At 60.1% G+C, this 12,138-nt stretch overlaps 2 protein-coding genes across 2 annotated transcripts in view; both read left to right on the top strand.

Annotated features, from left to right (window-relative positions):
• Window positions 1–11,506, top strand: part of MSRB2 (methionine sulfoxide reductase B2) — a 43,838-nt gene extending 32,332 nt beyond the window's left edge. The window contains exon 6 of the mRNA XM_082296108.1: window positions 11,434–11,506. Coding sequence (XP_082152234.1) covers window positions 11,434–11,451 — 18 coding nt within the window. The 3' untranslated portion in view covers window positions 11,452–11,506. The remainder of the gene's footprint in view (window positions 1–11,433) is intronic.
• PTF1A (pancreas associated transcription factor 1a) lies at window positions 868–1,810 on the top strand (the record flags this gene model as incomplete). The annotated part of the gene is made up of 2 exons (XM_082281034.1): window positions 868–1,492; window positions 1,608–1,810. 2 exons carry the CDS (start codon window positions 868–870, stop codon window positions 1,808–1,810), a joined length of 828 nt encoding a protein of 275 aa, XP_082137160.1.
• Window positions 11,507–12,138: the final 632 nt, after the last annotated feature.

Here is a 12,138-nt window from a genome sequence, read left to right as displayed (position 1 = left end):
GACAAACTATTGCAGCGCTAATGACAGAGATAATCCTTTCCTAATCTGGCGGGTAATCCATTTCACTCACAGTGAGAATTTTTAAGGCTTTAATCAGTGAGAGTCAGTTAGGGAATTATTAACAGAGCCTCCTCCGAGCGAGCTCGTCCGGAGAGGGGCAATGGGAGTGGGAAAAGAGAAAACGCAACGGGGCCCGATGAGGTCAAAATCGATGCACGGCCGGGCGCAAGAGCTGAAGTGATGTGTTCTGATGTTGCGATAGAATTGCCTTCAGTTCGAAAAAACCCGCGCCATCGATCCCCGCTATGTCCGCTCCGGCAGAGGCTCTGCTGGCGGCGGGGACTGGCGGCCCCGGCGGAGCGGGAAAAGCGCCGGGGGCAAGACGCGCAGGGGTGGCGCTTCCCGATAGGGAAGGCTGTGTCAAAGCCAAGAGGCGCGTTTCGGCAGCGGCTCGAGAGGCGGCCCGGGGCCCCTCGCCCGGCGCGCGGTGCGGGCGGCTGCAGCGGGGCCGGGCGGTGCCGGGCGGGGGCTCCGGCGGGTCCCGCCCCCGGCCGCGCGCGGTGTCCCCGGCGGGCGGCCCGGCCCCCCCGGCGCGCACTGATTGGCTGGCGGCGGCGGCCGGCGGCACGCGCCCGGGGATGTCGTTATAAGACCCCTCGCGTGCCGGCCCGCCGCGCCAGCGGCTCCGGCCTCCTCCCCGGAGAGCGGCGGCGCGGCCCGGCCTCCCGCCACACCGGGGCGGGCAGGGCAGGGCGGGGGCGGCGGCCCCGCCACCGCCGGGGCGGCTCGGACAGCGGGCCGGCGACAGCGGCTGCGGGCGCGTCCCGGCGGGGGCTGCCCCCCTGCCCCGTCCGCGCCGGGAGCAGCATGGAGACAGTGCTGCTGGAGCACTTCCCCGGGGGGCTGGACTCCTTCTCCTCGCCCCCGTACTTCGACGAGGAGGACTTCTTCTCCGAGTCGCCCCCGCGGGACGTGCTGACCCCGGACGGGCTGCTGGAGCCGGACGTGGATTTCCTCAGCCGGCAGCTGCAGGAGTACTACCGCGACGGCGGCGACCCCGAGGGCGGCTACCGCTGCCCGGCGCCGCCCGCCGCCTTCCCGCCGTCTCCCGCCTCGCCCGGCTTCGCCTACGAATGCTGCGGGGCGGCGGGCGCGGCGCTGCTGTCCCCCGGGGGGCGGCTCCAGGCGCTGGGCTCGGCCAAGCGGAGGAGGCGGGTGCGCTCCGAGGCGGAGCTGCAGCAGCTCCGTCAGGCGGCCAACGTGCGGGAGCGGCGGCGGATGCAGTCCATCAACGACGCCTTCGAAGGGCTGCGCTCGCACATCCCCACTCTGCCCTACGAGAAGCGCCTCTCCAAGGTGGACACGCTGCGCCTGGCCATCGGCTACATCAACTTCCTCAGCGAACTGGTGCAGTCCGACCTGCCGCTGCGCAGCGCCAGCAGCGAGAGCCCCAGCCAGCCCAAGAAAATCATCATCTGCCACCGCGGCACAAGTAAGTGGCTGGCCGGCACGGCCCCGTACGTCCCGGCGCGGCCCGGCACCGCGCTCCGCAGGAATGCCAGCCCCAGCAATAACCCCCTGCCTTCCTTTTCCCCCCTGCCCTCCAGGATCTCCCTCCCCGAGCGACCCCGATTACGGACTCCCCCCTCTGGCCGGTCACTCGCTGTCGTGGACTGATGAAAAGCAGCTCAAGGAACAAAACATCATCCGGACAGCCAAAGTGTGGACCCCCGAGGACCCGCGGAAGGTGAACAACAAACCCTCCGTCAACGACATAGAGAATGAGCCCCCCTTCGACTACGTGGCGTGAGGCGCCGCGCGGGTGGTCCCCGCCCGCTCTGTACATGCTGTATGTAGAGACCTATATTGTAAATGTAATTTAAGATTCAGACTCTAAGGGCAATCAGCTTTATTTATCTATTTATTACGGCGTAGTGATAATGAGGTAGAATCGTCTGGTTTGAATATATAATTTATATAATTTATCTTGATTTTTAAAGATATGCAATAGTTTTATTCCACCAGCACCTTTTTTTTTCTTTTTTCTTTCTTTCTTTCTCTTTTTTTTTTTTTAATGGGGGAAATATGACAGAACCTGTGAAAATAATTTATTGCCTTGTATTTGTTAATAATAAACCCGAATTGTACCTTGCGGAGCAGTATATTTGTGGGAAGAGGCTGCCGAGAGCCTCACCGCATCCCGAGGAAGCCTTGCAATGAACGCCTGGACCGGTCTCCAGGAGGGGTGGGCCCCGAGACCCAGTGGCATGCTCGGCCCAGATGCTGGCCCCACTCTGCCCCGTCGCCGGCTCGGGCTGCTCTTATAGCGTCGGGTGGACGGGGACGGGCGGCGACGCGTTTTCGCCTTCTCTCCACCCCTTTTGACGTCCGCTCCTGAAGTGCTTCCAACTGATGTCTTTGTCTATCTCTAGAAGGTCCCCCTCCTTTCAGTGTCTCTGCACTGCTTGTGGTTTCCAGCTGGACGATCCGAGCCCCCAAACACAAACCTGGAGAGTGGGCGCGCTATCTGGAGCTGCATAAAGCTGTTCCCTAAAGTTGCCGGGGAGGGAAGGACGAGGCTGGGGGCCGAGCAAGCTTGGGGTTCTGACGGCTGCCCCTAGTCTTTCGCGGTTCTCCCACTAGCCGCGCCTGGGAAACAGCCCCCGCAGTCCTCGCCCTGGGGAGGCGGCAGGGGGATGGCAAAGCCATCGTGCAACTGGTGGTAGAATCGCTCTGGTAGCCCCAGCTCAGCGTGCCCGGCTGCGGAAGGGACGGCTGGGCTGCACCTGCCCGGGGGCGAGGGGTGGGGGCGGCAGTGGCCGGTCGGGCCGGGGGCTGCAAGTGCTCCCGGCGGGGGCGGGGGGGGCCCCCCGGGGCTGGGGCGGGGGGCTCGGCCCCACGCTGCAGGTGCTGATTTTCCCGTGGCACCCGCGGCTCAGCCCCGACGGCTCAGCCCCCGGCAGAGTCCCAGATGCCCAGCCCGGCCCGCGGCCGGAGCAGAGCTGTTCCCGTGCGGAGCCCAGGCGGATGGGAACGGCCCGGGTGAGCCAAGGTGTAATTATAACTCATCATATACAGTACATCTCTCCCTCTCCTTGCTTTTTTTTTTTTTTTTTTTCCAAATCTGCTGCAAAGTAGGAGCAATATGTTGCGTGCATGCTAATTGCATTAACCTAGTTAAACACATTTAGTTCCCTAGCGCGGATGGCATGGATCTATTCCAATAGCAATTAGAGGAGCTACTTACACACAAACACGCCGAGACTGGGCCGGGGCGGGGGTTGAGTGGGGGCGTCATTGCTTATTTATTTGCTCACTTTTCGTGCGATTCCGGGCTGCGGCGGGGCTGACCGGCCGCAAGCCCTGCCGCGCCCGGCGGGAGGCGGGCGGCACCGGTGTCATTGAACTTAAACGGGGCTCTTTGAGAGAGAAAATGAGCCGACCTATAATTCGATCTTGTCCTGTATTAGGACCTCATTAAACACAGAAAGTCGCTTTTTCACAAATGCTTCCATCAGGCATGTAATCTCATTACACTCATTAGAAAGTCAAATGTTAGTCGGACTTCAGCTTAATTATAAGTTATGGAAGTGTTGTACCGTTTCCTTCTGTGTATAGCCTCGTTCGTCTCAATTGGCTTTGGTGATGCGATCCCCCACAATTAAAACACTACAATCATTGTTATGTGGCACCTTTTCTTTGGCGTGCCACTTTTTGTGATTCAATGCTTCAACACATCCTTTAGTATGGTGCAGATGAAGCGGAAGAGCCGGCCTTCGCATGTAAAGCACCAGGGTCTCTATCTTGTCATTCTCCCGTCTTGACTTGGCAAGTCCCTTTAAACGCAATCTTCAAAGAGACTGACAGCTCCTTTTGACTGACTCATCATCCATTCACCCCAGCGTCGCGCTCCTGCAACAAAATCCGCCGCACAGGGCAGGAGGGAACCGCCTGTGCAGGTCCCCAGGCCCAGAGGGACCCGGCGGGACTCGGCGGCTCCCGCAACGCCGGCTCGCAGCTTCTGCGGCAGCTTTGGGGGGTTTGCTGGTGCGGAACAAGGTTCGGCGCGGTACGGACCAGCGTGGAGAAGGCGTGACCGACAGCCACGCAACCCCAGCACCCAGCTGCCTGTCCCCTCCTCCCCGCGGCCGTGAGCTGCACCTTCTAGCGCTGCCCCCCGAGGCCCCGTGGGCAGTGGCTCCCCGCCTCCCTGCCCCTCTCCCAGAGCCCCGCTCCCCGCCCGAAACCCCGCGCCGGCTCCCGTGGGGCCGCCCCTCCGCGCCCGCACTGCCCCGACGGCACCCCGGAGGGGCGGGGGAGGCCCGCCCGGGCGCCGGGACTGTCCCGCCTCCCTCCATCGCTCCCCCCAGCCCCGCATCCCCGCGGGAGCTGCAAAGCAGGGTAGGAGAGAACAAAAGGGGGCGGGGGGGGGGAAATCCTCAGTCCCGCTTGGGGTAGGAGGGAGTGTTAGAGGCACTTGCAGGCAGTTTGCTTCCCGCAGTCTCACAGGAGGGAGGTGCGGACTCTAGGTATGCGGGCTGATGCTGTGCTTCTGGAAGCAGCATCACTCGTGATGCTCCAGGTGTAAAGACAACTTAATTACCGAAATGGGCAATCCTCCATAAAAAACAAAACCAAACCAAAACAAAACCCCTAACCCCCAAACCCCAACAACAAAAAAGTTCCCCAACCCAAAAAACCAAAACAACAACAAAAACCAAAAACAACAAGCCCCCCACCCAAAGGACGCGAAGCATCAGACCGCTCGCCTGCACAGACAGCAAGGGGATAGGAAGGCGTGCGTGACTTCTCGGCAGAGCTGTGCGCAGGCAGGGGCTGCCGTGGGCACTGTGAACCCGTCCCGCCGCGGTTCCCAGGGCCTCTCATCTGCCGGCAGTCGGGTGAGCGCACTGCGAGGCGCGGGGCGTGAAGCCTCCCCAGCCCGGGATCTCATCCCTCTTTCATTCACGCATCTCTCGCTGGCACCGAGTACCAGCTGCGAGGTCGAACAAACACCAGTTGAGTGTCCCCTGGTAAACCTCCCGCTTTCCAAAGCATCCCGCAGCCGGTGGGAATGGTCCTAAATAACTCCACAACAAACCGTGCTGCCGAGACCTGGAAGCGTGGGCGGGAGGCGATTCCCACGACGGGGCCGGGGTCTGGCCAACAGGTGCTCGGGTTTGGCGGAGGGCGCCGGGGGAGCCCGGGGAGGCAGAGCCTCCGCTGCCAGAAAGCAGCCTGCTCCGGCGCCTCCGGCTTTACATGGCGTGGAAGCCGCAAACAATCGCAATGATATCTTTATTGCTAGGTTCATGTCCTGGGCTATAACATATCAATCCCTGTCGTGGTTCTCTCGGATGCACCTGGTATTTCAAACTTGTTCTTTTTGTGCTTCTGGGTCCTGGACTGCAGCTGCCTAAAGCGAGCAAAGAGAGAGGCCCTTACAATGTGTCCAAGACGTGTTGGCATGGTTTGCTTGTCTTTAATGTACCATTAACTATTGTCTTTACACAATATGGGAACTGTAAAGCATGACATGTGTTATAATAAAACACATTTTCAACGATACACTTGGACTCGGCGCTGGGATGCAAGCAAACAAACAGGCCCAAATCTTGTTTTGTCTCCCTCGCTAAGCCTACTGGCAATTAAACTTAAGACCACTGCTTTCCCCTGATCAGCCAATTAAATTTTATGTCTCCTAATTTTTCACATAGAAAAAAAGTCTCGGTGCCGGCCCCTAAAGACATTGATTTTCTTGCTATCACCTGGCGCTCAGACCTTAGTTCCATTTATCAAGAAGGGAAACGTCAGGCGTTACATAAAGTGACTCTGTTACCATAAGGCTCTCACCATCCTGCCCTATTGTTTTCCCTTGTTAATAACTCATTACCAGGATTTAACAAATCAACCATTACATATGTTTTGTGTCTCCATATTTTGATCCGTACGATTAAGCAGATGTTACGATTGAAAATTGAAAAGTCCAAGGCTACTCTCGTCTGAAAGAAAGAGGGCAGCCTCAAACAACGAGCTAACAATGAGATTCAGAAGATCTTCAGAAAAACATTTACGACCAATAAACAGACTCCAACCTGCTCCATTTCAACCATTGTGCGCCTTGGGGGAATAATTAAGTTGAATAGGAAGAGGTCCGCGGGGTTTTCAATGCCAAGCCCACAGGTGCGGGGTGGCACGATGAATGATCCGCCTGATTTTTGCCAGGCTCAAGGGCCCTTCTCCTGGCCGGGCGAGCAGATACGAAATATTGTCATTTCTTTTAATTCACAGCGTTACTCTCAGGGCGAACAAAGGGGCGGGGGATGAATGGCTCCGGCTGCAGGCAAGGCGCGCCCGGCCGCCGCTGGCCTCTCCGGAGACCGCCCGGCGGGGCCGAGCGCGCCGCCGCCGCCGCGCCCGGGGCCCGTCCCGCGAGCTCAGGGGGGTGCCCGTGCCCCCCGCGCCGCCGCGCGCCCCCCGCGCCGCTCCCCCCGCGCGGCCGTCCCGGGCCCCCGCCGCCCCCGCGCCCCGCGCCGCCGCGCGCCTCGCCGCGGGCCGGACCCCGCGCGGGCGCACGTGCGCCCCGCCGCTCCCCGCCGCTCCCCGCGCCGCCGCCGCGGCCGGGAGGGGGCGGGCGGGGCGGGCCTGGGCCGGGGGCGGCTCCCAGCAGCAGCCCCCGGTGCGGACCCGCCGCCGTCGGGGCCCCGGCGAGCGGCAGCGGGCGGCGGCAGCGGGGCTCTCCCGCCCGCCGGCCTGCGTTGCGCATGGAGGTCTCCAAGAGGGGGCCCGTCTGCCGGGCGCCCCCGCGGGCGAGGGCGGCGCCGCCCCTGTGCGGTGGCCGCGCCGGGGGGGGCCCAGGAGGGGGCCCCGCGAGGAGCCGTCGCGTCGCGCCACGGGGCCACGTCTGGCGGCGGCCACGCCGGAAGGAGCGGGGCTCCCCCCGGACGGCCCCTGGGGCGGCGTCGCCGGCTCCGGAGGCAGCGCTCCACTCTCCGTCTGCGGGTGCAATGCCCGACCGGGCGGCCCGGAGCCGGCCCCCAGGGGACCCACGGGAGCGCCCGCTCCCTGCCTGCCCCGGTCCCCGCGTCCCCAGCCTCCGCCTGCCGCCCCGGATGGGCGCGGACCCCCGCTTTCCCCGTGCACCTGCTCTGCGCAACCTGGAACGCCGAGCGGCTTGGAGAAGGCAGGGGAGGCCCGGTCCCGCCGCGTCAGCCCCGCTGTGGCGCCCCGCAGGACAGCACCGGGGTGCCAAGAGGCTCTTCCCGGCCCAGCCCGGCCCCGCCCGGACGGACCACGGCCGCCCCGGGCCCCCTGATCCTCGCCGCCCCGGGATTTCCGGTTGGAACGGCGCGGCCCGAGCCCCCGGGTCCGCCTTCGGAGGGTGCCCGCTCCCCGAGGACTGGCAGCGTGGCGGGGTCGCACGGGGGGGAGCATCCGCCGCCAGCGCCCCGCGCCCCGACGGGGCCCCGAGCCCTCTGCCGTCCCGGGGCGCGGTGAGAGGACCGGGCGGAGGGGACTCCTCGTCGGAGGAGTTCCGCACTGCCCGGGCGGACGAAGGCGGCTTCCCGTACTGGGGAACGTCTCCGCCGAGCGCCCCGACGGCTGCACAGGTCCCCAAGTTCACCGAGGGCCGGGACAGATTCAGAGCGGCCGCTCATCGCCCCAGCCTCCCGCGCTCCGGCCCTGGGCAGAAAGATGTCCCGGGCAAGAGCCACGGCTGGGACCCGGGCAGACGGCTCCCCAGCGGATGGCGGGCAGGGACGCCCCCGGGGCGAGGTGGGCACCCCCGACGGCGCCGACCCCCACTCGGGCGAGACTACGGGGAACTGCCCCTTGCCGCTGAAGCGAGAAGTGGCCCGAGGCTCGTTGGGGCGAGTGGGGAGAGCCCCTGTGGTCTCAACTCGGCTCGGAGAGCCTCTCTGGTGCCTGATCGCCGCCGGTGGGCTCGGAAGGGTAGAGTTTTGGGAAAAGGGGGAAAACACGGTGCCTTCGGGACGTGTCTGGACCGATCGTGCCCTCCGGCGTGGGGAGCACGGAATCGGGGATGCGCGAAGCACTGTGGCCCCCCCACGGCGGAGCGCAGCCCGCGACACTGACCTTCCCGCGGGGGCGACCGGGACGCGCCTTTCACGGAATTAGCCGCACAGACGTCTCGCTATAACTTTTGTTCCCCGCCACCGCCCGGACACACCGCACCCGCTCCGCCGCCAGCCCGTCCCGTCCCGTCCCCGACGGCTCTCCCCGTGCCCTGCCCCGACAATGCGTGAAATGCATCACTGTCACCGGTCACGGGTGACAGATGAGGCGAAGGCGCGGACCCCTCGCCAAGGTCAAGTTGAAGATGCCGGTGGCGGTGCGGTCGCCGCCGGTTGAAGCTGAACAAGGCCCTCGCGGGGGCCCTTTCCGACGTTATATTTCCACCTCCCCCGCTTCCCCTTTGCCAGCCCTTTCTCCGGGGACCTGCGGGGCCGAGGCGCGGTCCGAGGGGCTCGGGTGCTGCTCGGTGCTGCGCGAGGGGGGGTGGTGGTGGCGCGGAATGCCGGAGCTCCGGGCCCTGCGGGTCCGGGTCGAGCCCAGCCGGGCCGTGCTGGACTGGGCCGGGGCGCGGAGCCCCGGTAGCCATCACAAGCGCGGTCACCGCCTTGAAATAAACTGCAAAACGCTTCGGGGTGAGTTTTACCCCGCGTTCAGCAGAAGTTTTCCAAACGGAGTCTGGTTAAACAAACACTTCACCCTGCTCCCGGCTCTCTCTCTCCCTCGCCCTGTGATGATTGATATTTTTTATTCAGCCAACTTTTATTTACCTTGCAAAAATGTTAGGGACAAATGTGATAAATTACAGATATGCAAATTTCTTTGAATGGCGTTGTAAGTGTGTCTCGCTGGAGCTGAATAAGTCCTTGCAAGTCGGTCTGCGCGCACTCAGGACCCCAGGGAGCTGATCAAAGCACCCTTTCTCTTTCATCCCCAGTATTCTCCTCCAAACTATTTCGATACAATATGTTTCCATGATGCACTTAATGTGCTAGGGACACAGAACTCATTACAACCTAGCTAGTTCTGCCGACCCCTTTGTTCAGAGGCATAAAGTTAAAAAAAAAAGGAGGGGTGGAGGGGGGGTAGCGCTGCTAGTTGCCAGCTTTCTGAAATGTTAAAGCATGCGTCATTTTTCACCAGGTCTCGTCTTGATATCCTCAAAAGACAAACTATGAAACCGGCCTCAGCCCTTTCTGGCATTAATTACGCTGCTGTCCAGCCGATCTGTTTTTCCTATTATATGCATTTCTCAGCAGGGATTTTTTTTTTTTTTTTTTTTTTTTTTGCAAGACTAATGCAGCTGCAAGTCGAAGTATGAATACGTTGTATCGGTATAGAAAAAAAAAATAAGTGGAAAGGCTGAAAAAGGTGTCAAAATCAATGCTGATGTTTTTCTTGCTTGCCCCACGTTTGAGACAGTGGCTTTGGAAAAGGGTTTTGAATCGCCCTGTAATGTTAACTGGTTTTGCCTCGAATTATAAGCTTCTTAGAAGGGAACAATCTCAGCCGAGGGCTGCTGAAAGCAGGTTACATGTTTACTGAATGCCGATGCGCCCAACAAATCTTTTTCGCCGGAGAAACGCTTCAAAGTATTTGGGGAAATCGATGGAAATTAGAAGCCCCGAGTTCAGGGCGATCCATTTCAAACCCATGGCGAGGTGGCGGCTGTTTGGGGAAATGACTCCAGCGGGATGACAGTAAGAAATAAACTCTATTTCAGCGGATGGCGCGTTTGTTTACGGGGTTGATTGGTTGACGGAAATGGCTGGCAGCCAGTTCTGGGAAAGATTCCAGACCTGACTCCGATTAACCCTCTCTGGTGAAACTCTGCTGGAAACCAACTCACCAGCAATTGCCATTAATCTACTTACTAATTAAGCCAATTCATTTCTAAAGGAGAAAAATTCCTTTCTTTGGCCAAACTGATGGGAGGAAATTTGAAAGAAGCGCCAAACTGTGTAACTGTAATTCAGCCAAGGACTGCTAAAACAAGGTGTTGATATATAGCTGGAGATTTAAAACAAGTTTCTAGGGCAACAATCCTTTGGAGACGGTGGTATATAGTGCATAGTAGATGAAGCTCGAATAATGGTGGACTGCAGTGTGCAATTGTACGGACATTGGTTGGAACCAGGACTGCTTTTCCCAATTAAGCCGCTCAAGGCTTTTACTCCTAATAATTTATCTGTCCCGTTCTAACGTTTCAGCCTTGGGTGACAGCTACAAAGAGCATGTGTGCCGGACCCAGAGAACATGGTCATAGAATCACAGAAAATACTGTACTGGAAGGGACCCACAACGGTCATAGAAGTCCAGCTCCTGTCTCTGAACAGGGCAAACCCAACAATCACACCATGTGCCTGACACCATTGTCCAAACGCCTTTTGAGCTCTGGCAGGCTTGGTGCCGTGACCACTTCCTTGGTTGCGGAACTTGACGTCCAACGTTCGCGTGGCGTTGGCGAGGACACTCCATCTCCCCTCGTCCCAGGGTCCGGATCAGCCCAAGGAGACACAGGGACACCCTCTGCCCTCGCAGTACTCTGCGCCTGCGAGGGCCCGCCAGGGCTTCTCATGGCAACGTGGCGTCGCGGCGGTGCCGCTCCGAGGCTCTCAGTGCTACTGAGGTATCACCTTTAGGCGAGCAAAGCTTAGCTCGGTCTGGGCGAGGGAAGAGAAGTCCCGGGGTGACTTGGCCGCTGGCCGCGGCCGCGGTGAGCTGGCTCGGGGGGCGGGGTGCTCTTTTCAGAGCAAGCCGCCAGCCCTTGCGCTGCTGGCAGCGGGGCACCTGCAAGGTGAGGGGGAGAGGTCATGAGGAGGAGCTTCACCCTTCGACTCGGCACCTGCAGGAGAAGGAGCAGCCCCCGGCTCCCTGTCCTGTTTGTCGGCCCTGCCGCCAGCATCCCTGCCCGCCCCCGCCCTCGGGGTCTGGCTCGACCACAGTCAAGGGCACCCGCCGTCCCGGGCAGACCCGGGGCCCCTTCATCCTTCGCTTTTGCCTCTCAAACAGCCGTGTCCCTCCGCTGTTCTCTCCCTTGCACCTTTCTCTGTCCCGCACCTCTCGCAGAGCAGCTCCGCCACTGCCCCCCGTGTGGTCCCTTCTGCGCCCCCGGTGACGAGCAGCGCTGACATTCCCAAAGCAGTGCTGAGGGTGTGGGGCCTATGACGGGCACGCAGCGGGGAAGGGAAGGTGCCCAGCCCCAGGCCACGGCGCTCCTCCGGACCCGCGCCGCCGGCACCCCCAGCCGCCGGGCTGGGTGCATTAAGGGCGCAGCCCTCGGGATGTATGGCGGAAGAGACGACACACTGAAGGAAGGATAGTTTAAAATCAGTGTAACCGATCCTTCCTTTTTCGTTGCTATTGTTGTTGGTTTGCTTTGGTTTTGTTTCTTTTCAGGTGCGGGTAATCGCATGAGGAACAAATTCGGCGTTCGGCGGAGCCGTCTCCGGACAAGGAGGCGGTGGCCAAAGAGCTCGGCGGGAAGTAGGAGGATGCTGAGCCCTGGACGTGAACAAACCACCCTCCCAGAAAGCAGCAGCTTCGTGTCATTGCACTAAAATGACAAGATCTCGTGAAATACACGGTACCACCAAGTGATGACAGCAGAACTATGGACGCAAGCTGGAGACGAATGGGGAAACATTTCCTCCAGCAGCTGATGGCAAAACTTAGCAGGTGCTGTAGGTAGTGCGCTATGTCTTCGTATCTCAAGCAAACACTCAGCTTCTTCATTTAAGTCTCTCTCTGAGATCATAAAAAATAGGATGCAATATCTTAAAAAGACTAATGACATTTCACAGGTAATGCAATTTAGAAAGAAACACTTCCATGTTTTCTTTTCCAACAATGTGCATTTTTGTAAACTGCTATAAATTGCAATTCAAAAGCCCTGATCTCGCCATCCCCAATCATTTTTTATACTGATCAAATGAATGCAGATACTCCCATTTGGGAGGGGCGACATGACATTTCACTTGGCAGTTCTAAACAGGTCACAGACCTTTCACAGACCCTAAGGCAGTGGGAGGGAGCTCTTTACGAAACCGTGTAACCAAATCAAACCAATGGTTACCCCTTTTCAATACCATTGGAATGGTTTGC

This window comes from Coloeus monedula, assembly GCF_965178545.1.
Source record: "Coloeus monedula genome assembly, chromosome: 1".
Lineage (NCBI taxonomy): Eukaryota > Metazoa > Chordata > Aves > Passeriformes > Corvidae > Coloeus > Coloeus monedula.
This window is presented reverse-complemented; position numbering and strand designations above follow the sequence as displayed.